The 27,797-nt window shown below is 35.0% G+C and overlaps 1 protein-coding gene across 2 annotated transcripts in view; it reads right to left on the reverse strand.

Moving 5' to 3' along the window:
* Nucleotides 1-27,797, reverse strand: part of TBC1D32 (TBC1 domain family member 32) — a 200,708-nt gene that overhangs the window by 172,049 nt on the left and 862 nt on the right. For both annotated transcript variants that reach the window (XM_060616533.3, XM_078447256.2), the window contains exons 3-4: nucleotides 18,724-18,885; nucleotides 9,183-9,360 (exon numbers count right to left, since the gene is read on the reverse strand). In XM_060616533.3, the coding sequence (XP_060472516.3) occupies nucleotides 9,183-9,360; nucleotides 18,724-18,885 (340 nt within the window). The remainder of the gene's footprint in view (nucleotides 1-9,182; nucleotides 9,361-18,723; nucleotides 18,886-27,797) is intronic.

Here is a 27,797-nt window from a genome sequence, read left to right on the forward strand (position 1 = left end):
CAGTGAGTTCATATTTGGGGAAGCAACCAATATTATGTCAAAGTAGCAGTCAAAAAGGGTAATTACATAGACCTTAACAAAATTCATTTACTTAAATGCTCTCCATGACAAAGCCTTTGTTTCCAATCTTCTGTGCAATACTCCAAACAAGCAACCCTTAGTCTCTGAAAATGGTTTTGCCTTTTATTTAACAAAATGATTAAGGCTAATCAACATGATGATCCCTCAAATTACCTCCTCTTTCCCCCAATATTATTCTGTGGTGAGTTAGCCAAATTAAAAGATCTTTTCTTAGCCCTCATGATAGACTTCCCTCTTGCAGCAAATTACCATCACTTCCACCTTGAAATTCATCCCCCTCCTTAAATTCCCTCTAGCCTTCATTACAGCTAGTTACCATCACTTCCACCTTGAAATTCACCCCACCCCCACCCCCGCAAGTTCCTACCCAGTGCATTGTGGTTTGGCGCCTTCTTGTCTGTCCCACCTTTTGGTTTCTCTTGACCCTCTGAAACTGTTTTTCCTAGGGTCTCGCCTATTTTAGGTGGCTTCCATAGGAATTAAACAGAGATGACTCATACTGTGTTATCCCCAACTTTTCTTGAGTCCTGCATTTTCAACACTTGTTACACCATTGAGATACCTTACTGGTACTTGAAATTCAAAATCTTTAAAAATAAATGAAAGTGAACTTCCATATTCTTCTCCACACCTAAACCTCCTTTCTAATCCCAGGCGTGGTTTATGACACCCCATGGTCTTGTAGCCACTTTGGCTTGAAATCATAGCAAGACTTTTGACTCTATACCCACTCTGCACTACCCTCCTGCCCAAAACACTTGAATAACCAAGTTTAATGATCCTATGTCTGTAATTCTCACATCAGTCACTATTTATTCCTACAAAGCCTCCATAGTTCAGGCCTTCTTCAGCTTTCTTACCCACTCATGCCCTTCTGCACATAACTCAAGTAAATCTCCCGAACACATTTTTCTGTTCAGAAACTTAAAATGATTTCCTTTTACTTACAAAACAATCCAGTTTATCCTTTGAATGCATTCATTTATTCCTTAAACATTTATTTGGCATCTACTATGTTTCAGATACCTATTATGTACCAGGCACTTGAATTTTATAGCTAGGAGCAATAATTAAGATCTAATCCTTGCTCCATAATTTGGCCTTAACCTACCCTTTCCATTTACTCCTCACAAACTCTTTGTTTAAACTCTTCACATAAACTACAGGTTCCCCAATACGCCATTCTTTGTTGATTGAGAGCTTTTGTCCATTCCCTTGTCTAAAATACTTTCCTCTATTGCTCTGATATTCTTAGTTACAAGGATTCTTCTTTAGATTTCCTAGGACACATTATTTCTACCTTACAACTCTGTTATTTGTGTACATATCCTCTTCATCTCAAGTAAGCTCCTTGAAGACATAATGTGTATATAATTAATCTTTTCACTTTTGCAGTGCCTATTACAAAATATTACACAAAGTATATGCTCAATACATATTTGTTGGGTTGAAGTCCCTCAATTCTACCATACTTGCCTTTTCTCCCAGGTTATAATACAAATTCAAAAAGCACAGACTTGAGGCACCTGGCTGACTCAAAGGGTGGAGTGTGCAACTCTCCATCTTGGGGTTGTGGGTTCAAGCCCCGCATTGAGTGTAGAGATTGCTTAAAAATAATAAAATCTTGGGGCACCTGGGTGGCTTAACTGGTTAAGCATCTGGCTCTTTGACTCAGCACAGGTCATGATCTCGATTCATGAGTTTGAGCCCTAAGTCGGGCTCTGTACTAACAGCTCAAAGCCTGCTTAGGATCATTTCTCTCCCCTCTCTGCCCCTCTCCCACTCATTCTCTCCCCCCTCCCCTTTCTTTCTCAAAATAAATAAATTTAAAAAGAAATAAAACAAAAAAATAAAATCTTTTTTTTAAAAAAAAAGCATAGACTTTAATAGTTATTTGATTGGAGCTGCCTCATCAATCTATTTACTACCCCTTTATCACTTAATTATGAATTCTGTTAATTATCTTAAATATAGTACATACTGGGGCACCTGGGTGGCTCAGTCAGTTAAGTGTCCAACTTCAGCTCAGGTCATGATCTCGCAGTTTGTGGGTTCAAGTCCCAAGTCCGGCTTTGTGCTGACAGCTCAGAGCCCGGAACCTGCTCCAGATTCTGTGTCTCTCTCTCTCTCTCTCTCTCTCTCTCTCTCTCTCTCTGTCCTTCCCTGCTTGCACTCTGTCTCTGTCTCTCTCAAAAATAAACATTTAAAAATTTTTGGAAAAAAAAGAAAAAAACATAGTATATACTACTCTTTAAAAATGCTATTTAAGCAATGAAAACTTTTGTTACACTGGACATCAGAATGAGCCTAATATTTGCCTTAAAGGTTACCCTTTTGTTTTTTTAAGGTAGCTGTGTGTTATTGTGCATCAGTGAATGAACATCAATTGCGATAGCAACCAACTAATAACTTTGTTAACTGGAGCAAAGTAGATAGTGTGTCCCATTTAATACCAATTTGTTAAGATTTTTCAGCTGTTGCAGATATTTCTTAGATTGAAAATTCCTGGGGTGAGTAGTATCGGCCCACTTGATTTGTAGAGCAACATATCTGTTGGCAGTATCAATATGGGTAGACACCTTCCAAAAGGAAGTTTCTTCCCCAACATATTTACATATGTTAAAGCATAAACTACACAAATCATTTCTAGCACAGTCTAAGGAGAAAGAGCAAGAAATAAGATCGATAATCTAAGATTTGGTCCTCTGTATAATCATATAGATCTTAATTAAAGGTATTTATATGCTAAAATAAGATTGGGATAGATTTCTTTCAATTGAAATTTACTAAAGATTGCAAAAATTAATCATTCTGTAATTTTTTTGCTAACAGTTATCATTAATTACAACATATACTAAAGAATATTCACATTATTCAATGACTACACTTAAATAAAATCAAACTACCCTCAAAATTAATGTACCCTAGAAGTCTCCAAATGTTTGGCTTGTAAACTGTATAAACCATTAAAATACAAGCAAAGACAGACAACATTACTGTGGTCTGAACAATATAACTATTGGAAATAAGAAATATATAACTATCAAACCTAATGATATTTCAGGCTTTAATATGTCTAAATGAACAATTTCTCTATTTTTAATTTTAAAAATCACCCAATGATGATAAATAGGACAACAGCAAACATTTAGTTCTTATGCCAGGTTGTGCTGAAAATGGTTTACATACATTAAGTCCACAAAGCAAACCTATAAGGTAGGTTCTATTACTATCTCCACTGTAACAGATAAGAAAACCGAGGCACCGAGAGAAGAAACCAAGGTCCACAATTCATCAATGGCAGAGCAAAACTTTATTTCAGACTGGTTTGTCTCCAAGATTCAGAATGACTTAGTTTCCTATAGAATAGCTTTTTCAAATTTTAGTGCTTCTAAAACTTTTTAAATTATGTGCCTGCCTTTCATTATGCCTTAAATATGGAACAAAGTTACTAATTCAAAACAAAAGCAATGCTTTAAAAACATTTTCAAGTGAAAAATGTTCCTTAATTTCCTATGTTTTATGGTTTAACAAAAACAGCTTTCACTTTAAAAGTGCTGCCATTGAGAGGTAATAACAAAAATCTATTAATATTTTAAAGTATAAAGAAACTTTAGATATTCATCAAGAAGATACTTAGCACTGTTAATCAAAGAAATTAGTTTTTCTGGTGTCAGACTGTCTCAAGAGATAACTATTAGGCAAGCAAGCAAGTTCACACCTGCACCTGCCCAAACCTCCCCAGCAATCCACCTGCCTCCAACCTAAAATGAAGCAGCTGCATTATCAATGCTACCATCTTCCTGTTCTCTAGTTTCAGCTACCTTTCCCTTTCATTTCTGCTTTTAAGACTTTAGGCTCCTATCTTTTTCTGCTTATAAAACAAGAATAATCAAAATCTTATGAATTGAGGGCAACTAGAGATGGAAGAACTTGTGAAGTGCAGTTTGGGCTGTGTATTTCCTCCTGTTCTCTGGCTGATGTTGCTGAAAAAGAGGAGTCTTACAAGACTCCGTAGCATGAAATCCTCAAAAGCAGAATTCCTCACCAAAAAGAGCACTGTAAAAGCTTTGAAGACTGTAGGAGAGGCCAGAAAATGGGTTGAACTCAAAATACTCTAAGGTTTGAGAAGTCCAGATAAAACATACATGAGGGTCCTTGAAAGCAAATACTCTCAAAGACAGAAGAGAGACCATCCACCCAATAAAGGGAAAAAGCTACACAAAAAATCTTACTGGAAAAATTCAAAGCCTAGCACAAGATGGAGTTCAGACTGTTCCCAGGAGGTGGTTCAAGCACAAAGTTGAAGGAATAGTATCTCCTTTTCTATGAATTAAAAAACAGGAAAGACCAGCCCTGGCCTTTGTGTAAGAGGTGAAGACAGGTGAACTAGCAGGGATAGAGGCCCTAATACAGTAGTTTCCTATCGCCGCTTTAAAAATTACCATAATCTTAGGGACTCAAAAGAACAATGCATTTATTATCTTACAGTTCTGGAAGTCACAAATCTAAAACACATCAGCAGGGTTGTGTTGCTTCTGGAGGCTCTGGGGCAGAATTCATTTCCTTACCTTTTCCAGCCTCTAAAGATTGCCTGCAGTTTTCCTTAGCTCATAGGCTTCCTTCTATCCTCAAAGCCAACAACCACCTCACTCCAGCCTCTATTTCAACCCACACAGTACCTTCCCTGACTCTGACCCTCCTGAGGCTCTCCTATACAGATGGCTGTGATTGATTATATTTGACTCTCCTTGATGAGGATAGTCTTCCCAGCTGAAGATCCTTAATTTAATCACATTAACAAAGACCCTTGGGCCATGTAAGCTAATATATTCACAGGTTTGGGGGATTCAGACGTGGATATCTTCAAGGGGTCCTTTAAACTGCCTACCATAGATACCAAGGATGGGTTTCAAACACAGCCTGTCTTGAAAGCAAATAAACAGTAAATGCCTTAAGTAGGTTCACATTATGCAAGGGCAACAGGTTAATGCTATCCTAAACTCACCTCCTCCACACAGTGTACACCTTGGGGTTCCTTTGGAACATAATTAAATAGTTTGCACACTATAAAACAGCAAAATGCCTGTGCTGTACCACACTGAATATGGTTAAGAAAGAAGAAAACAAAACAACTGCACTAGAAAAGGACATGACTTTTAAAAGCTTAATGTATATTAGAGGTAATCCTCTTCCTTCTCAGCTGTAGAAAATGACCCAGAAAAGCTCAGTTAGAAACCATACAGGACCACAGCTGAGACACTGTCTATTTTAGTATGTCTCTGAATGGCATCCACTTCAGCACATCCTTTAAGACATGAAAGCTAACATATATAGAGCAGCAGCAACAGTTCTAAGGACTTGATACACATTAACTCTGTTAACAGTCTCAACAACCATATGAGGTTAAGTGGTATTATCGTTCCCATTTTACAAATGAGAAACACTATGGCACAGGGAAGTTAAGACATTTGTCCAGGGTCACACAGCTAGTAAGTGGTGAAACCAAGATTTGAACTCAAGCAGTCTCCAGGTAGTATAAGCATGGAACAAAGACTTTAGAGGGTGAGAAACCAGGCTTAAATTCACAGTTCACTCCTAACTAGCAATATGAGTTTGGGCAAATTACTTACCTATAACCTTGCCTTTTTTTCCTGTAAAGTTGACTAGTAACACCTATAGTAAAGACAAAGTCAAGTACAGGGACCAATATATGGCAGAAATCTCAGTAACAGACAGCTAGTATTATTATTTCTATCTTTCCAACATTACCTTGCTTCTTTCAAGGTTTTCATTACCTTACTTTTTTCAAGGTTTAATCACAATACCAAATCTTTTCAGTGCTCTGTTCAAAATTATAATAAAAACCAATCTCTCTATTTTTTAATATTCTCAAACATACATTAATAGTGTCCAAGGCCAACCATGTCCAAAGATTTTCAATAATAGGTCAGAAATCCATATATAACCAGGCTGCAATTTTAAAAATAATAACAATGAAATAAAGCCTACTCTTCGCAAACTAGAAATTTTCTACTAGTATCAAAACAGCATGGGAATGCAAGCTGGTGCAGCCACTCTGGAAAACAGTACAGAGGTTCCTCAAAAAACTAAAAATAGAACTACCCTACGACCCAGCAATTGCACTACTAGGCATCTATCCGAGGGATACAGGTGTGCTGTTTCAAAGGGACACATGCACCCCCATGTTTATAGCAGCACTATCAACAATAGCCAAAGTATGGAAAGAGCCCAAATGTCCATCGATGGGTGAATGGATAAAAAGATGTGGTGTATATACATATATATATATATGTATGTATATATATATATGTATATATATGTATATACACATATACCCACACACACACACAATGGAGTATTACTCGGCAATCAAAAAGAATGAAATCTTGACATTTGCAACTACGTGGATGGAACTGGAGGGTATTATGCTAAGTGAAATTAGTCAGAGAAAAACAAATATCATATAACTTCACTCACATGAAAACTTTAAGAGACAAAACAGATGACCATAAGGCAAGGGAAACAAAAATAATATAAAAACAGGGAGGGGGACAAAACAGAAGAGACTTATAAATATGGAGAACAAACTGAGGGTTACTGGAGGGGATGTGGGAGGGGGGATGGGCTAAATGGGTAAGGGGCACTAAGGAATCTACTCCTGAAATCATTGTTGCACTATATGCTAATTTGGATGTAAGTTAAAAAAAAAAATAAAATGAAATTATAAAATGAAAAAACAAACAAAAAACCAACAGCAGCATCAGAATTGTTTACTCAATGTTATTCACAGAACAATTCAGATTTTTCTAAGTCCAGAGCAAATAATTTATCAATTTGGAAAGCATTATTATCAACATCAGTATTTATTGGAATGAATGACTGATATATCTTCGGACACCTTTTCAACCCTGAACATATTAATTCAGCCTCTCTTTAGTAATTTACACGTAAGAGAGTCTCCTTTCACTAAGCAAAAGCATACCCACACATCTCCTAGAGTTCTGCCAAACTAAAAGAGCTGTCAGGGTAGTTGTGGCATTCATATCTTTTTTCCAAAAGTCCAGGGATCCCATGCCTTGTTGGTGGACACAGTTCACTTTCAACTCAATTAGAGCTTTCTGAAATAAAGTCATACTCATGGGGCAAACACTTGAAAATGCAGTTATACCCTGTGGACATCCCAAAAGAAGCCATATAAACTTAAAGTCTGATTTGTTCCCAAGAATAAAACCTGAACAAAATAAAAAACAAGAACATCTTTAGAAAGTATGACCCCATTTCTACCAAAGCTTTGAATTTCTTCAAAAACCTACGATTCTAGGACTGGAAATAATTTAGTCTGAACACCTGGACTTCTTAGAACTAATTAAAGATATTCCATTTTATTTTTCTTTCATTGTTCAATTCCAATGTAAACAGATGGTTCATTAAATCAGTAAGAAAGTATGATCCTGTGAGCCCCCAGAGTCCTAAAGTTGGGTTTTCCTATGCTTTTTAATTCCAGAAAGTCCTTGATCTGAAGAAGCAGTTCCATAAACCTACTGAAATAAAACAAAACTAAAATCCCTATAACCCAGTTTCTTCCAAAGAGTACGTCAACAAGGAAATATTAAGGGCTACAATGTGAAGAAAATTCATAATCTTTGCCATTTCCTCCATCATATCAAGAAAACAAACTTGAGGGGCACCTGGGTGGCTCAGTCCATTAAACGTCCGACATTGGCTGAGGTCATGATCTCACAGTTCATGGGTTTGAGCCTTGTGCATCAGGCTGTGGTGCGCTGATAGGTCAGAGCCTGGGGCCTGCTTTGAATTCTGTGTCCCCCTGTCTCTCTGCCTCTCCCCAACTTATGTTCTCTCTGTCTCAAAAATAAGTAAATAAACTTAAAAAACTAATTAATTAATTAAAAATCTTTAAAAATAAACAAACTTGACTTGTAAAATTCAAAACTTAGCACAATCTCTCCTTAGCAGAGCAAATTTTAAGTTCTGCCTTAACTACTTCCAAACATTTTTCCTTCATAAGTGCAGTCTCAACTGTGACCAATATACATACTTTTTCACATTTCACCCCAACTCCCCAAATCCCTTTTTGGCATATAGTTAGGATCTGTTATAGCTATATCCCAACATTAGCACTAATTAGGTGAAAATGTTTCATTAGAAATATCAGGTAGGATTCACAGAAAGGTCAGACCGACTCTACCTGGCCTGAAAGTTTTTGTGGGGAAGTTCATGGTACATGCATAAAGCTTTATTCTAACTAGTTTCCTTTGTCTTCTATTAGGTCTAGTCTAACCAGTGGCCTTTCTGCTAGCTTTGCTCTAGCCAAGTGACAAGGATTCCAATAACCTGGAAAGAGAAAATGTAAAACCTCAAATCTCTTGATGCCAAAAAGAAGCTCATGTTTTAAAACTAACAATTTAGAGCAACTTTCATCTCAGAAGATAAGGGAAATGTTTTATCTCTATATCTTATCTATAATGTAGTTAAACTTTGATTAATAAAAATCAATTGGGAATAAGATGTTTTGTTTAAACCTTAAGCAGATCTTTCAAGTGTTATTTTTTGAATCCAAAATCAATTAGTTTATTTCCATACCTCATTAAGATTTGTCTTAGATATAATGTAATCAATCACTGAACATATAATTCTAGAAGATGTTATTTCATGTACTAAATCTTTAAGGTTAGATAAATATATTTTTAAGATTTTAAGATTTTTAAGATTAGTTATTTAAGATTAGATAAATCTTAAAACTGGAAAGCAGAAAAAAATCTAGCTAACAAAAAATGTATTGAAGCTACTGATTATTAAATATCATTTCAAGGGGCACCTGGGTGGTTCAGTCGGTTGAGCGTCCGACCTCGGCTCAGGTCATGATCTCACAGCTCATGAGTTCGAGCCCCTCATCGGGCTCTGTGCTGATAGCTCGGAACCTGGAGCCCACTTCGGATTCTGTATCTCCCTCTCTCTGTCCCTAACCCACTCGCATTCTGTCTCTGTCTCTCTCAAAAATAAACATTAAATAAATAAATAATCATTTCAAGACATAAATGCAAAACAAAACAACACACCTGATTGAAAGATGAATCACTATCAGAGCAATTGTCTGTGCAGTAACTGTTGCTCTTCTCCTTCTGGATTTTTTTCTGACTCTCTTGACTTCGTACCTCATCTTCTTCAAACTTGTTAATCATAGATTCCACCACTACCATCATGATGTTCTTCAGGGAATGCATCATTTCTTTGTATCTTTAAATTCAAAGCAGTCTTGGTAAGAAAAAGACTATTAGCACAAATTAAAACGCTCAGCTCAATTAAACTATCTTATTATTTTTTCTGTAAAGTCCCTTTAAAAGCACAATTCTAAAGAAAAAAAATGCAAGTCAGTTTTTCTTAAGGAACAAATGGCACAACAATTCATACAACAGAAATAAAAATTAATAGGAAATCTAAAACATGTGTTATTCCCCAGGTTTCTTCATCTGATTACATGGACCAAGGTAGTAAAATTAACAGAATCTAAGGCAAGATGTTCCAATGGTATGGATACCAGTAATTAGCAACAGTCAACTGTTATTATCATACTATCAAAACAGTCTATTTTACATGTCACTTTTATTCCTTGTTTTATTTCTACCTCTTTCTCTATTTTCCTCCCTTCCTCTATTTTCTTTCTTTCCCTTTTCCCTGCCTATACTTTATATCTATAGGCACCTATAGCCACCATTGAGGCCTAAATAAGAGTTAAGCTATCAGTGGGTCCTTCAAAACAGAGACTAAAAAACCCACTGTCAGTAATGTTAAAAAAGGGATTCCTGAAATAGGTAAGAGTTTGAAATGGATGGCTTCTAAATCCCTTTTAGCTCCATGGGTCTGAAAATCTCAGAAAGAACTTATAAATAAATTTCTCTACTTATTAAGTGCAAACTCTCAAGCATCCACATTAATATTAGATTGAGATGCCCAAAACCCTAGAAATAGAATTTTAGAGCTAGATGAAACTATAAAAAAAAAATCTAATCTAACCCTTTATTTACAAATGAGGAATATGTGACCTGGACCACTGAAATTTCTACATTTAAAACAAAAAAGCCATAAATATTTAAGTAAACATAGTGAATACAATACTAAATTTGGAATCAGAAAACCTGGATTACAATCCTGATGACTTTACATACCAGATTTGTCATCCCAGGTAAGTTTCATTTTCCTCAGTTATAAAATGTGACAAAAAGAATACAATCTAGCTGACCTATTTCACTTAGCTGTAGCAAAACATAAGAGTATGTATCTGAAAGTTCTTTGTAAATATAAAGTATGATACATATATTTATCATTTATCATTTAATAATGAAAATACTTGAGGAAAATAGGCACAGAAACTTCCTCTTTCTTTATATTTCTGGTATATGGGTCATTGTAACTCCACAAATCAAAGGAAGAATAGGTGAGTTATTCTTATATTAAAGGATAAAACCATACTGGGGGATTTGGATAGAAGACTAAGATTTTAAAGTTTAAAGGAGTTTTACGATCTATTTTAAATTATATGATACAAATTACATATTATTCTATACATATTACATACAAATTATGTAATACAAATTACATAATTCTATACATAACTTAAAATATATTCTCATACATTTAATGATTTAGCAACATAATTTATGTAATATATAACTAGAAGCAAATTTAATATAATACATAGTTATAGATGTATAGATTTTCAAAGCACCAGAAACGGTGAGAAAACACAAAAATATTAAATTAGATGGTAATAATTAGAAACAATATAGGAAGAAAACATGTACAGAAGAGAACTGTTACAGAGGTAAGAAAGAGTCCAGGGAAGATCCAAGTTTGAGGTAAGAGGATACAAAGAGCAAGAAAGAATCCTAAGACACTCATTAGACTAATTGGCAAAGTAGCTATAGGATAACAGAGAAGAGGCTCCAGCTTTCTCCTCTACACATTCTCAGCAGCAAGAAATAGGGACACATAACAATGCCCTGGGAGCAATCAAGACCTATCCATCAAAAGCTGCTCTCTTCTTCCACAGTAAGTGGATTATAGCTGGACACAAGTCTAAACTACAGTCCCCAGACTCCTTTGCAGTTAGGTATAGCCATGTAAACAAGAGAAGTCCTGTCCCCTTAAAAATTACAATATGGTAATTTAATGAAGACATATAAAAGTAAAATCTCAATGATGTATAAGGTAAGATTATGGGTAAGTAAAATCCACAGAAAATCTTTAAGTTTCATTTTAGACATGTTTCCTCCAGACCTGTTTGAAAATACCAACATGAATTCTTCTGCAAGAAGTATCAGCAAACTGTCCAGAGAAAAAAATAAGAATAATTCTTTTCTTTTTATTGTTTTTAAAAATTTTAAGTAATCTCTCCACCAACATGGGGCTCGAACTCACAACCAAGAACTAGAATCACATGCTCTACCAACTGAGCCAGCCAGGCACCCCAAGAATAATAATTCTTAAAATTTAAACATCAAAAACAAACAAAAAAGCTAGAGAGCCAGACCCTAAATATCAAATGAACTATATACTTAAATAGTAGCCACTGCCATTTTGAAAAAGCCAAAGAAAAACAAACACAGGATGGACTATGAACACTATTAAGAAGCCTCATCAATACTCCAAGAAGTAAAAATAAGAAAAAGTTCTAAGAGGTAATGAATAAAAACCACATCAATTAACCCTGAAAATTTTATATGGTGAGTAGTTCTTACATATATGAGGAACCGATGATAGACCCTACAAATGAATTCTTTATTCTATAAAACTCTATTTAAAAAATAAATATCGGGACACCTGGGTGGCTCAGTTGGTTGACTGTCTGACTCTTGGTTTTCAGCTCAGATCATGATCCCGGGGTCGTAGGACTGAGCCTGCGTAGGGCTCTGCACTAAGCATGGAGCCTGCTAAATATTCTCTCATTCTCTCTCTCTCTCTCTCTCTCTCTCTCTCTCCCTCTCCCTCTCCCTCTCTCCTGTTTGTGCTCTCTCTCAAATAAAAATAAATATCAAAATGTTTAAGAAAATAATCTGTAATTATTACAGTAAAAATGCTGTTAATAAAAGTACTGTTGACTAATCATTAGTCCTAGGTAATTTCTGAAGAATCTCTCACACACACACACATACACAAGAAAGAAAAGAAAAGAGAGGAAGGAAGGAAGGAAGGAAGGAAGGAAGGAAGGAAGGAAGGAAAGGAGGAAAGAAAGAAAGAAAGAAAGAAAGAAAGAAAGAAAGAAAGAAAGAAAGAAAGAAAATAATACTCTGCACAACTGAAAATCTTTCATCTATGGTTCACAAAGCAGAAGACAAACATTCATTAAGATATTTAACATCTTTATGAGGTAATTATTATTGTTTTAATTTTTACACATGGATGAACTAAAACACAAGAAAATTAAATGACTTACCCAGAGATAAAAAATAATTTCCTAATAGTCCCATATAAAACTTTGCTTTTAATATGAAAATTCTTTCATTCTCTAATAAAATATTTTAATACTCCTTTTAGAATAAGTTTTATAGTACTAACAGAAATAGATTATTAGAAATTATATTATCCAAAAATGAAGATGACTCTAGTGTTTGTTTTTTCTGCAAATCAAGAATTAGGAAATCTTGATCTGAATGGCTTTTACTTAATATATCTTAGTGCTTTGAACTTTATTAATTTATTGATAGGCATACACTGTTGCTTTGTTCAATAACAGATTTGTTTAGGTAATATAATCAGTTGTCACAAAGAGAAAGAGGTCCTGTCCAATGTCATAAAGAGTTTAACTATTTAAAAATAAATCGTATTTAATGCTTTAAAATACAATAGGTAACATAAGCTCAAGTACATAATACAGTTTTTGTAATACTGGAAAGATGAGCCACATTCTAAGCTTCCATATCTGCCTTCAAACCGCAATAGGAAGTAAGGCCCCGCATGGAGAGAAACCAGATTGCCAACAGCTCCTAGACACATCACATATATCCAAGCCCAGAGACTAGAATTAACAAAGCAAATGTCATATGTCCAAAGCATTACCAAAAATAAATTTGTGGGATCCAAATTTAAAAGATTTTACTATGTATAAAAATTCCATAAAATTTTTATTACAATAAAAAAAATCATTGCCATCTAGCTTCAGAAGGCAATTTTTAATATTACCTAATACACTAGTTACCCTAAGAATTAAAAGCTAAAGAACAGAGCTACAACAAGTATGAATTACGGAGAAACTAGAAGGGGTACCTGGCTGGCCCAGTCAGAAGAGCATCCAACTCTTAATCTTGGGGATGGGCCCCACACTGGTGTAGAGATTACTTAAATAAATAAAACTTAAAAAAATTTTTTTTAAAAGGAAAACCAGAAAACTATTTGTCCATGCTGCCCTTCATAGCCCTAAAGTCTTCTGTTGTGTCACATTTCATGCTAGGGGTAAAGAAAAAAAACAGACCTTCAAATTGTCAATCATATGCCAAGGACTGAAACACTACAATGTGGAATATCCAAGTAGCTGAGCTTACATATGAGAAGGAAACCCTAAACCATCTTTCATCTCAGTGACTGTTCTGTATTAAATTGCACTTTGAGTAAGAGTTAGGCATTTTGTCATTCTACCCACTACTCAAGAACCCAGAGTGCCTCCCTAATGCCTTTATATCATCCCAGTTACTACTCTATATTAAATTGTACTTTGAGAGTTAGACATTTTGTCATGCTGCCCCCTTCTCAAGAACCCAGAGTGCCTCCTTAATGTCTTTGGTAACCATTTGGCTTCCATTTAAGGTTTCCATTCACCTGGCCAACTTTGAGCCTCACGACCTTTTTAGTCAAAAAGCCATTTCTTTGGGGGGGGGGGTTGTTTTTGGTTTTGTTTTTTAAAGTTTATTTATTTTGAGACAGAGAAAGAGAAAGAGAAAGAGAGAGAGAGAGAGAGCGAGCATGTTTGGGAATGGGAGTGGAGCAGAGTGAGAGAGAGACAGAATCCCAAGCAGGCTCTTTACTGTCAGCTCAGTGGCTGAATCAGGACTCGAACTCACAAACCACGAGATCATGACCTGAGCTGAAATCAAGAGTTGGGCTCTTAATCAAGTGAGCCACCCAGGCACCCGAAAAGGCATGGTTTTTAAAACACCAAATCGAACAGAAACTATATGGTTCTCATTCTCTGTCAGACCAGAAAGGCAGGCAAGCAAGGAACAATACACATGGAGAGCATTAGGGCTGAAGGTCAGACATGTATATACCACACAAATCCTACCCTGAGGAATCTATAATAGATTAGCAGGGAGTCAATAACACAAGTAACTAGAAAAAAAAAAAAAAAAAAAACTAGAAAAAAATATGTATGAATTCTTACAGGGCAACATATACCAAAAAGTGGTCCTAAAAGGGAAGTGAGAGAAAGACAAGCTCTACACTGGCCTCCAATATCAAACAACTGTACCTCTCTAAGCAAATCACTGAATTTGCCTCTCTGGGCCTGTAAATTAAGGACCTTAGAACAAATAATTTCCAAGGTATTTTCTAGCACTGATATCTTAAAGTTTTATGGAGTTAAAATTGATTTAACAAAAACTGAGCTCATAAGTGACTAACGTACTTTTTTTAGTTTTTCCATGACTACTATCCAGCCATGCTGCATGACCCCTTATTCAAGGGTTTGTCTCTAGTATCCGTCCTCCCCCTCTTCCACGTAGTATTAGTTTAAAACTCCTCAAGTTTTCACTGTGGGCACATGGTCATCAGTTAGGTATTAAACTTCCCAGTCTCTGTTATAGGTAGGTTGGGCACATGACCATGTTTTAGCCAGTAGAAAGTGAGTAAATAAAGAATCTTGCTTTCTACCCTCCCTTCTCTTGTCCAGGCTGAAATCCTGTTGTGGAGTTAGTGTGGCTGCTCCAACTATGCAGATGAAGGCAATATTCAAGAACAGAGATTGGTAAAATACATATTCTGGACCTAAACTAACCTACCACTTGTTTTTGTCAAGTTTTATTAGAACATACACACACTCTTATTTACATAGTGTCTATGGTTGTATTATTACTACAACAGCTTGCAAAGCCTAAAATATTTATTATACAGCCTTTTACAGAAAAAGTTGACTAGCTCCTATCCCAGATATGATGGAACAATAGAATAGAAAGAACCTGGGGTCCCTGGATAAAGTCATTCAGAAAATCCACCTACCTTTGCTGCATTCATGTACTTCTAAACTGTTATATAAGAGGAAAAAAAAGTGCTTTCTTTGAGCCACTGCATTTTGGTGTCTATTTGTGATAACTGTTTAGTATATTCTAACTAACATCCTCTTCCTCCATATTTCCATGTGATCTTTTGCATATATCATGGCACTTACCATCCTGTATTGAAATTACCTATTTCAAATTTATTTTTCAGTCTAATGTTAGACTCCTAAAAACACTATGGATTATTTGGGGGTAGGAGGCATCTTATTTAACAGTATAGCCCCAAGATTTAAAACCTAACATACAGTAGTTACTTATTAAATGCATGTGATATATAATAAGGGAAAACAAAAAATAATTTACTGCTAAAGTCAGAATTATGTCAAACATCAATAACATAAAATTGATTATAATGGCAAGAAACAATATCATTAATTCATCCAACAAGTACCTATTATATACCTAACATTTGCTGGGCATTTTCAAGGCATTATGGACACAGAAATAGAAAAAATAAAATTATCTACTTTTTGAGAGTTTACATTCTAGTGGGGAGACAATGAAAATGAGCATAAAATAAGCAAATACATATATTATCCCATATTAATCAGTGACGAAAAGTAAAGAAGAAAAAAAAGCAAGGTAAGAAAGAGAAAAAGTAAAAAGGGAAAGGCCATTGTTTTATATAGAGAGATCAGGGAAGGCCTCTCTGCTAAGGAGACATGGAACTGAGACCTTAAAAAAGTAAAGGAGAATTAGAAACAAGCCAAGGATATTCCCTCCCACCACTGCTTTTCAACATCCTATGGGAAGTCCTAGCTAATGAAATAAGACAAGAAAAGTAAAAAGGAAGCAAGATTGGAAAGGAAGAAATAAAACAGTGTTTGTAGATGCCATGATCATCTATGCAGAAAACCTGAAAAAACTGACAATAAAATTCCTAGAATCAAACAATTATAGCAAAGTTGCAGGATACAAATTTAATATGCAAAAATCAATCACTTCTCTGTATACCATCAATGAACAAGTAGAATTGGGAATTTAAAACATACTATTTACATTAGTACCCCAAAAATGAAACACTTCCGTATAAACCCAACAAAATATATATAAGATCAGTATAAATAAAACTGTAAGTTTCAATTGAAAGAAATCAAAGAAGAACTAAATAAACTGAGAAATAGTCCATGTTCATAGATTAGGACAATACAATATTGTCAGGATGTAAATTCTTCTCAACTTCATCTATAAATCCAATGCAATCCCAATCAAAATCCCAGGAAGTTATTTAGTGAATATAAACAAACTGATTCTAAAGCTTATACAAAGAGGCAAAAAAAGAAAAAAACAGAATAGCTAGCACAATACTGAAGGAGAAGAATGAAGATGGAGAACTAACACTACTCAACTTCAAGACTTGACTTTGAAACTATAAACCTAAGTAATCATACAGTGCAGTATTCACAAAAGAAAAGATAAGTAAATCTGTGGAACAGAGTAAGAGCCCAGAAGTACCCTTAAATATAATCAACTGATCATTGACAAAGGAGCAAAAGCAATAAAATAAAACAAAAATAGTCTTTTTAACAAATGGTGCTGGAACAACTGGACACCCACACACCAAAAAATCAATCTAGACATGTGCCTTACACCCTTCATAAAAATTAACTCATAATGGATCACAGACTTAAATGTAAAACACAAAACTATGAAGTTCTTAGAAGATAACATAGAAGGAAGTCTCAATGACCCTAGGTTTGGTGATGGCATTTTAGACATGACACCAAAGGCATGACCCATGAAATAGGTAACTGATAAGCTATACTTAATTAAAATGAAAATTAATATCTGCTCTGCAAAAGACACTGTCAAGATAATGCAAAGACAAGCTACAGACTTGGAGGAAATACTTGCAAACAACTTACTGATAAAGGACTATTATCTAAAGTACACACACACACACACACACACACACACCTCTTAAAACTCAACAATAAGATAACAATCTGATTAAAAAATGGGCCAAAGATCTTAACAGACATTTCACCAAAGAAGATATATAGATGACAAAATAAGTATATGAAAAGATACTCCACATCTTATGTCATCAGGGAAACACAAACTAAAACAACGAGATATTACTACACTACTATTAGATAACTACTATTATAACACCCAAAATCTGGATCATGGATATCAAATGCTGGTGAGTAAGTAAAGCAACAAGAAACCTCATACAACGTTGGGGGAATACAAAAGGGTACAACCGCTTTGGAAGACAATTTTTTTTTTTTAATTTTTTTTTTTAAGTTTATTTTTTTTTAACTTTTTTTTAACGTTTATTTATTTTTGAGACAGAGAGAGACAGAGCATGAATGGGGGGAGGGTCAGAGAGAGAGAGGGAGACACAGAATCGGAAGCAGGCTCCAGGCTCTGAGCCATCAGCCCAGAGCCCGACGTGGGGCTCGAACTCACGGACCGTGAGATCGTGACCTGAGCTGAAGTCGGACGCTTAACCGACTGAGCCACCCAGGCGCCCCGGAAGACAATTTTATAGTTTCTTACAAAACTATACATACTTACCACATGACCAACAATCATGTTCCTTGGTATTTACCAAAGGAGTTGAAAACATATGCCCACACAAAAACCTGCACACAATGTTTATTGTAGCTGTATTCATAATTGCCAAAATCTGGAAGCAACCAAGGTGTCTGATACATCCAGACAATGGAGTATTACTTAGTGCTAGATATGAATAAGCTATCAAGCCATGAAAAGACATGGAGGAAACTTAAATGCATATTATTAAGCAAAAGAAGCCAATCTGAAAGAAAAATAATATGTGTTTCCAACTATATTATATTCTGGAAAAGGCAAAACTGCGCAGACAATAAAAGGATCAGTGGTTGCCAGGGATTTGGAGGGGGAAGAATGAAGAGGCAGAGCATAGAGGATTTTAGGGCGGTGAAATTACTGTGCGTAATCCTATAATTGTGGATACATGTCGTTATAAATTTGTACAATTCCACAGAATATACAACACTAAGACTAAGCGCTAATGTAAACCATCCCCCTAAGGGAGGGCTTTGCTTAGCTATTTGAGAAAGAACAAGACCAGGGTGGCTGGAGCAGTGTGAGAGGGAATATGGTAAGAAATGAGGAAGGAGAGGGAACAGAAGGCTCATGTTTGGGGCTTCTGGTCTACACTCTGAATTTTACTTTGAATGAGATGAGAAGCCTTCACAGAATGCTGAGTGGACTCAAGTGGCAGGATCTGACTGATTGTTTTAAAGCATCATCCTAGCTGCTATGAAGGACATGGGTTAGGGGTGCTTTCAAAATGCCCTGCTGAGAGAAAATTGCTTTCAAGTATTATTGTGAACATACTCACTCTTTAGATTCCTGGGTTCTTTTAGTAACATGCTGTACAACTGTGTCATAGCCAGATTCTTCATCCTGATTCTGATTAGACATCCATTTTTCCATTTCTTCTTCAATCATGGACCCCAAAGTGTTATATATATGCTGTCTAAGATATTTCACAAATTCATAGCTAAAAAAAAATTTAAAAAACAAATGCAGTCAATATCATGAACTCACTTATTAACCATATCCAGAAGAAAATGTTAGCACAGAAAGATTTATGAAATACTCAGATTTCTTACCTTGAACCAGGATTAAATTTTTCATCCCAAATCATCAAGCCAATCTAGAATTATGTTGTTTTTTTCTGGGACATTGGCATTTTCCACACCCCATGCCCACTCACTCTATCAATCCACCTACTCATAGACACTTGTTAACATTTCCTACACATCCCTTGGCTCCATCACTTCCTCTTTTTTTTTTCTTTCCATTTCTATTGATCAGTGCAAAAGCACATCACCTCACGCAGACATTACTACAGCAGTCTTCTTGCTTGTCTTCTTTCACCCTCTTCCCTCTCGTATTTATCCTGAACACTGTAGTCATCTTGGTCCTCAAAAGTCATGGATTTCATTATTTCTGAGTTAGAGTCATTTCACTCATACCCAATAAATATTTCTTGTATTTAAAACTAATTATTGGCTATTTTCCAAATACAACTTCCTTGGCTTGGCATTTAAATACCTAATTAATCAAGCCCCTTAATTACTGCATCTCCACTTACATGAGGCCACACTCAGTTTTCTCCACAAACCATCAAACATGTTGATTTGCATATAAGCAAGGAGGGACTTTTAAGTGACTACCATGTGTTAGACACTGTGCTAAGCACTTTATTAATATTGCTTTATTTACCACATGAGATAGGTAAATAGATGAGGACACAGACTGAAAAGTTAAAAAGCCTTATCAAATTCACCAACTAGTAATTCAGGTCAACCTTACTCCAAAACCAGTATTATCCCCACAACCCCACACTCTCCCCAAGATGCAAAAATTCCAAAACTATTTAAGAAATAAAATAAGAGGTTCTATAGTGTTCAACTGAAACTGAAAGGAAAATAAATAAATGTAATACTCATATTTTTACTAATTTTTGTATTATTTACATTTCTTCCCTTTAGAGAGGTAAATCTATTACATTTTATTTTCTCAAAATAATAATTGGCATATTAAACTTAAAAATAAAATTTACTTAAAAGTTTAAGTTATTCATTGAAATTACTTTTAAATGTTTAATATTTATATTCAACGTTTAGCTAGTAACTTTTCTTTTTCTTAAGTTTATTTACTTATTTTCAGAGAGGAGGGAGAGAGAGAGAGAGAGAGTGCAGAGTGTGGGAGGAGCAGAGAGAGAGAGAGAGAGAGAGAGAGAGAATCCCACGCAGGCTCTGCACTGCCAGTGCAGAGCCAGATGTGGGGCTTGAACTCACAAACAGTGAAATCTCGACCTGAGCCAAAATCAAGATCAGATGCTTAACCGAGTGAGCCACCCAAGTGCCCTTAGCTAGTAACTTCTAAGCTTTAGGAAAATAGCTATTAAGAACAGAAGAGATAAACAAAGTGATTTTGTAAACATAATGACCTGCAGTGTTAGACCAAAATGGCAAACACAAAGTTTCAGAAATACTCCAAGAAAAACAAAACCCAAAACTTACTGAATCACATGTCCTAAAAATAGCCTCTAATAATTATTCATGCAATTTTGAAGTTTTTGCCTCTTCTGGGGAGTCATCATTGCCTTACATCACTTGGAAGACCTTCCCTTATACAAGCATAACTTCCTATCCATTTTAAATGCTAACTTATTTTTTGGCTTGTATATTTGTAATTATAAGCCAAATATTTGCATATTCTATACAAAATGGTAAAGACTTATATAAGCAAGAATTCAAAGATTAAGGTTTCAAGAGAATCTTTTAAAGATATTCTTAATTTTTTTAACATTTGACAGTCCCTAAACTGCCTCCACAACTAGCTCTGAGACTAAAGTTGACAGATGTGCATGTGATCTGAAGAGCAAAAAATACGTGTGTTCTCCACCACAACTATTCCACCACCACAAACCCTCTAAAGAATCAGAATATCTGAAATTCCAATACCATAAATGTATCACTGCTGTCTTGAAAATGTCCTTGTAGGGGTGTCTGGCTGTCTCAGTCAGTGGACCATGCAACTCTTGATCTCAGGATTTTTAGTTTGAGCCCCACATTGAGTATAGAGATTACTTAAAAATCAAATCTTAAAAAAATAAAATAAAAAAATAAAATGTCCTTGTAAATGAAAAAGGATCCAGGAATAAATAATCTCTTGAGCCCAATCAGTCTGAGCTCACAGCCAGCCAGAGAAAATTGAATGTGGAACAAAGTGTAAAAAGATAAACAGTCCCTAAAAACAATCTTGATCCTCCTCATAATCCTGCCCTAGGCTAATCAGACACACCAGTTTTCCTTCACATCTCTAAGACACTCAGTGGGAAACAAAACATGGGGCAAGCTGGAGTTAATTCTCTGAAACTAAAGGAACGGCCTCTCTGAAGATGAATTCTACATCTCACCATCAACATTTACTACAGAAAAGTGAATTATTCCTTAGTTTTATCAGTCCCGTTTCTCTGCCACAAATCAAGCAATTAGGAGAAATGAATATTTAACTAATATAAATTTTGTGCTTGCTTTGTTTAAAGCCCAAACTGTAAGCAAGTAGGTTATGATATTTTCATAACTAAGGCAGTGAGGAAATACAAGGAAAGCCCATTAATACAATGTATTCAAGAAAGTTAACAGAATACCAGTCTAAAATAAGACACATCAAAAACAAAAACAAAAACAAAAACAAAAACAAAACAAAACCTCCCACTATTTATCACCATCTATATGATATAGCAAATATGCTGACAAAAAGTTTAAACCTCCTTTTTGGGAACTTGAATAACCACATACTTTTTTTAAATGACATCACTTTTATCTGTGGCCACAGTAGTATCTCCCAGAAGACTCCATTCAAAATATTTCAAGGTTTTGGTTCATCTTCCAAATTAAATGAACCCAAGAACCCCCAAATTAAATATTGCCTAATGGGTTATTGCTCTTTTAAGAAAAAAAAAAAAAATCTCCAGGGAAGATAAGGAGCATAGGAGCTCCTATCATGGGAGCACTACCAGGCTGCCTATAGCCCTTTGGATGCTCTACTAACTCAAAGATTATTGGAAAACTCTCAAGCTTCCAATCTTAAATTAGTAAATAGTCATTTCTGCAAGTAGACCTTTCTACTCTGGGTAAGAAAAATCCAAGTCTTCAAATTCTCACGTGACAATTCATTTTGTGTTGGTTCTTTTACTATCTGAATTCATGGCAATACCCCATAAAATCCTACGAGGAATACTATTCTTCTGTAGTAGTGCCCAGGATAGAGAATTATTATTGCTATGGGCTGGGAGATACTATAACACTTAATATATTTAATTATTATGTACTTAATCATAAAATTAAGTACTATGTTGCTTTCACTGTAATCCTCATAGTATTGGTGCCATCCAGTTGCTCTTATGAAGTCTTCATCTAATCTAAAAGATTGATGATAACCACAGCTTTTTAAATCAACCCATTGCATCACTTTTAGAAATTATTCTGGTGTAGCTATATTCATATTTTGTATAAAAGCAAAAGCCCTGGATGCCCAAGAGACTTTCGAAAGGTCCCATACTTATAACAGGGATTGCAAACTCAGCGTCACTGGGGGTAGACAGGTAAACTAAAGCCAGCCACGTGTAAGAGAGAAAAGGAAGAGGTGGTGGTGAAATAAAAGGATGTGTCTCAGCTAAAAGGAAGAGCTTCCACATGGCTTTAGCCACTTACTGCCATTTAGGACTATTACAGCCTGATGTGGATTTTTCAATGTTTTAAAAGAAGCCAGAAAACTACCTTATGTGCTATCTCCCAATTTTTAAATGTTACTATTTTTTAAAACCAAGCCAAAGAAACACATCCGTAGACCCAATATGGCCTGCAGAATGCCAGTTTGACCTTTCACCATCCATTCATACAAGTATTATAAACAACATAAAATCCTTACCACTAAAGATACTGGTGAATCATCTCTATGTTTAAAATTTCTATTTAAGAAATGTAAAACTTCCCTCAAAAAAAAAAAAATGTACATACTTAATAACTTATGTTAGAAGATCCTTACTAGGCTTAATTAAAGCAATTCTGCTACAGTTTAAGTCCTTTCCTCAGAATTAGTTTTAGCAAACTCCTTTAACATTTTCAGATTAATATACTCTAATTGCACAGGAAAGACCAAGACTACAATATTATGGGAATAACACCTCTTTGCCATGGACTACAATAAATACAACTTCCATTCATTTGTATTTTAACTGAAGTCTATTAATATTTCTTTCTTGGTCATTTTAAAATATTCTAGGGAGTGCCTGGATGGCTCAATTAAGCGTCCAACTTTAGCTCAGGTAATGATCTCAGTTCAGGAGTTCAAGTCCCACATCAGGCTCTCTGCTGTCAGCACAGAGCCTGCTTCAAGTACCCTGTCCCCCTTTATCTCCCCCTCTCCAGCCTGTGTGTGCTCTCTCTCAAAAATAAATAAACATTAAAAAAATAATTTAAATTTTCTAATAACAAAGTTTCTTCTTTTTTAAAGGACATGATCTATACAATTAGTAAATAATTTTATCTTTAGAACTCTACAAATCCCTTTGTTTCAGGCTTAAGTTCTAAATCTTACACTGGTCAATCTTGTAACCTTAGACAAAACACATGACCTTGCTAAATGTCAGTTCCCACTACATAATAATAATGATAATCCCAATGCAAAAACTGTTGTCTATTACACATAGCTATACTTTGACACTTTTCAAACCAAATGTACTATACATGTTTGACTAACCTTATTTGTTACCATAAAAGTAATTTAATGAGAAAAAATAAACATTTGGTTTCAAAGACGCTATCACCAAGTGAATGCAAAGTATCTTTTTCCAAATATTCCTCAAAGAAGGACATTAAAAACCTGAGTCAGGCATTTGCTACTAAGGAAAAATATGTTTACCTCACTACATTTCAGAAGCAGCTCAACTAAAATAGACAGCAATGAACCTCATCACTTTGCTTTACTACTGGCAAATATGAAATTTTTTACATTTATGTCAGAAAATTTACAAAGTTGAGTAAAAGAACATTCACTTTTTTCCATTTTGTTCTCCAGCTTTATTACCTAGATTTTTCCAAGAAAACTTAATTATTTCTTTCATGATGAATTTCTGACATGTTCAAAATGTCTATACCAAAATATGCACTGATACACAGATTACTATTACAACATAAGAACATAAAAACACTAGTACAAGTTTGTTTCAAGACATCATTCTCTTAGTTATTTAAATAAGCAAGAAATTTTTCAACCATATATAGAAAAAATTATCAGTATTGGTATGTTTTAAAAAGAGACTTTATTAGAGTAAGTTATGAATTATAATGCTGATATTTGGAATTCTTATTTCAGAATCAAAAGATTTATTATATAACCAACCTAACTTTATATATCATATTAGTATATAAAAGATTATGTAATAGAGGGGCGCCTGGGTGGCTCAGTCGGTTAAGTGTCTGACTTCGGCTCAGGTCATGATCTCACAGTTTGTGAGTTCGAGCCCCACGTCGGGCTCTGTGCTGACAGCTCGGAGCCTGGAGCCTGCTTCGGATTCTGTGTCTCCCCCTCTCTCTGCCCCCTCCCCTGCTTGTGCTCTGTCTCTCAAAAATAAATAAATGTTAAAAAAATTTTTTTTAAAGGTTATGCAATAGAACGAACAAGCTTTACATCACGTACAAACTTTTAGGTCAAAGAATAGGCTTCTGAGTCATGATAAACAATTACTAGAAATGCATTCATTAATTATGGAGACACGCATGTAATTCTTAGTCATTTCTCTATACATGGATATCACTTTACACAATGGAGGTTTTCTTGAAGGTACCATTTAAATGGATTTCACAGATTTAAAAAATCAGTGGTACAGTCTTCTATAAAACAAAAAATAAACCTAAATCAACAAATTATTACTGTGTTCCCTCTGTATCAAACCAAAAATATACTGGATGTGAGGGTTACAAAACTGAGCATTTGCATTAGAGACTCTTATAATCATCACAGTTGATAATTACTAAAATAAATACGTACACACACACACACACCCCACAATTCTTGTGTAAATGCAAGTAAATATGCTCTAACTCTGTGGTTCTCAACCCTGGCTGCACGTTACAATTCTGCACGTTCTCAACCCTAGAGAGCTTTTTGAAAATCACTACGGCCCAGACTCTACCACTCCCCCTCTGCCAAGCTGCTCAGGAAATTTTGATTCATTCATGATGAGGCCCAAGCATCAGTATTTTTTTACATGGGGCCCACCTGATTCTAGCGTAGCCAAGAGTGAAAACCAGGGCCAGTTTGGTTTCTGGGAATCTACACAACACATGCACACATAATGAAAGCAATATCCTCATCCCTACCTCTCCTCCCCTCCCACAGCCCTCAAATCCTTGCTGCCACTTTCAAAGACAGAGAGGGAAAGTTTGGATATTTTAAAGAATTTGTACAGTTTAAGGTAGAAAAATAGAAGATGCTATACAAAGCAGAGATAGTAGTTTAGGGAAGCTGCCCATTGGGGCAAACCCCCAGATAGGGCTATACTGTTTACATGATGGTTTTCCCCAAGTGACTGCAATTTCTCCCACTTTAATTTTTTATAGTACCTAAAATTCCATCATGTATGGACTCAACTGTCTTAAATATCTTCATACAAAAATACAATAGCCTAAAGACACCAGTTCCCCCATAAGTCTCTTTAATAAAATTGTCCTTGTCAATACCAGGACAACGTTGGGTGGATTTAAGAAACCAATGTTCTGATAGTAGAGAAGGGAAGGTAGATAATTCTGAAGTAGGAAACACTTTTGGAAGCAATACATACCTAAGTGACTTAACGTACAATGTCAAGGAGAGTTAGGTCAGTGAAAACAAAGACCAAGTATAACTGTACTAACTGACCTTTAATAACCGACTGAATTGTGAGAGTCTATGAAAATACCAAAGACAAGCAAGTCCTCCTCTTTTTCTCTCCTACATAAAGAGTTCCTTCCTCCTAAGGCACAGATCTCAGGTTAATGCAGCTAACACATGACTTTTAGCATCTATGCTTTTAAGACTACAAGCTACTTAAAATACTTTTAGGATTATATGGAGAACAAACAGAGGGTTACTGGAGGGTTTGTGAGAGGGGGGATGGGCTAAATGGGTAAGGGGCATTAAGGAATCTACTCCTGAAATCATTGTTGCACTATACACTAACTTAGATGTAAATTCAAATAAATAAATAAATAAATAAATAAATAGATGCAAAAAAAAAAAAAGAAAGAAAACTTTGAGGATTATAAAGCTTACTTTTAAAACTACAAACTAGTTATAATTTGAGAGTGTCTGGATTTTTTTAGGTAGGCCAAAAGTAAATCTCTAGTAAACAGTGAACATTAAGTATGAATGGTAATCAGCAGGCATTTAATCTAATGCACTGCTGAAAAGCAAATTACTTTATTACAACAGTCATTAAACTACTAAGAGGAACAACAATGACCTAACTTAAACTTGAAAAGCATTCTAAAATTGAAGCAGCTAAAGCAATACAGGTAAACATTTACATTGAAGAAAAAAAGAAAAAAAGAAAAAAAGCTGCATATTAATGAGCTAACCATTCATCACAAAAGTTTTAAAAATTTTTCCAAGAAAAGAAATAAACAGCAGAAATTTTAAAACCATAAAACATATAATAATACAAAGGAGGAACAAAGCCAATAGCTGGTTCTTTTAAAAGACTAAAAGAAACCCCTAGAAGAACAGAAGAGGGAAGGCACAAATCAAAGAGAAGAATAAAAAGGGGGATATATAGCTATAGATGTTAAAAATATTTAAAAACTACAGGATTTTAATGAAAAACTTTTTACCAATGAATTTGAAAATCTAGACAAAATGCACAAATGCCGAGAATATGATCCTAGCAAAAGTGACATAATAATTTACAAAGTATTTAAACAACTGCTTGTATGTGAAATAAAAACCAGAAATGAAACCCCAAACTTAATGCTTCATGTGGATTTGTGTGAGGTGAACTTGTATTACAGGAGTTTATAAAACATTATTAATTAAACCTTAATTTGAGAAAATTGCAATTATTCCATAGTCTATTGTTTAAGTAATAAATCAATAGTTAACCAATAAAAGCTGTTCTGTAATGTCTCCCAAAATAAATATGATCACAAATAACAGCTATTTGTAGTGGATTTAATTAAGAAATAAACAGGAAAATCATGGAAATACGAAGAAACTTTATGTATAACCATAAATACCAATGAAATCAGTAACTATATTAACAAGAATTCCTTACTTTTGAAAACTCCCTTGAGAATCTGGTGAAAACCATAAATACTCCCCCTATAAAACTGCAAGTAAAAACAAACTTTTACATTAAAGGGCTCAAAAACCCAATTATGCACATAAAGGAAATGAGTACGAGTTCCAGATAAATAGAATTTCAGAGTCAGTAAAGGTAACATAAAAAAAAATTTTGTGTGTGTGATCTCTGTGAGATCAAAATGAAATACAACCACTGAATTTAAAATACTGCTACCAATAATAATTAATTGGGTTCCTGCAAGAAAACGTTTCAATGGAGAGGATTAATTTAAATTAAATGAACCAAAACAAAAAAAAAAAGGTCTCTAAAGAAACGTAACCTTCAAGATTGATCTCAAGTGGTACCTCTCTCATTAAACTATTTCTACTGCTCGCAAACCCAGAGTACTCTGTAGCTCTTCTACAGCACTTATATTTTTGACATGTATCACAGACATTTGAGTATGTGCCCTATCCCTTCATAGGAACTTAAACTATTCGATAGGAAGTTAACAATCTAACGTCAGTATTCCTACAGTGCTCAGAATGGGGAATTGGGGCAGCCACTGAAATACC

Source organism: Panthera onca, chromosome B2 (assembly GCF_046562875.1).
Source record: "Panthera onca isolate mPanOnc1 chromosome B2, mPanOnc1 haplotype 2, whole genome shotgun sequence".
NCBI lineage: Eukaryota > Metazoa > Chordata > Mammalia > Carnivora > Felidae > Panthera > Panthera onca.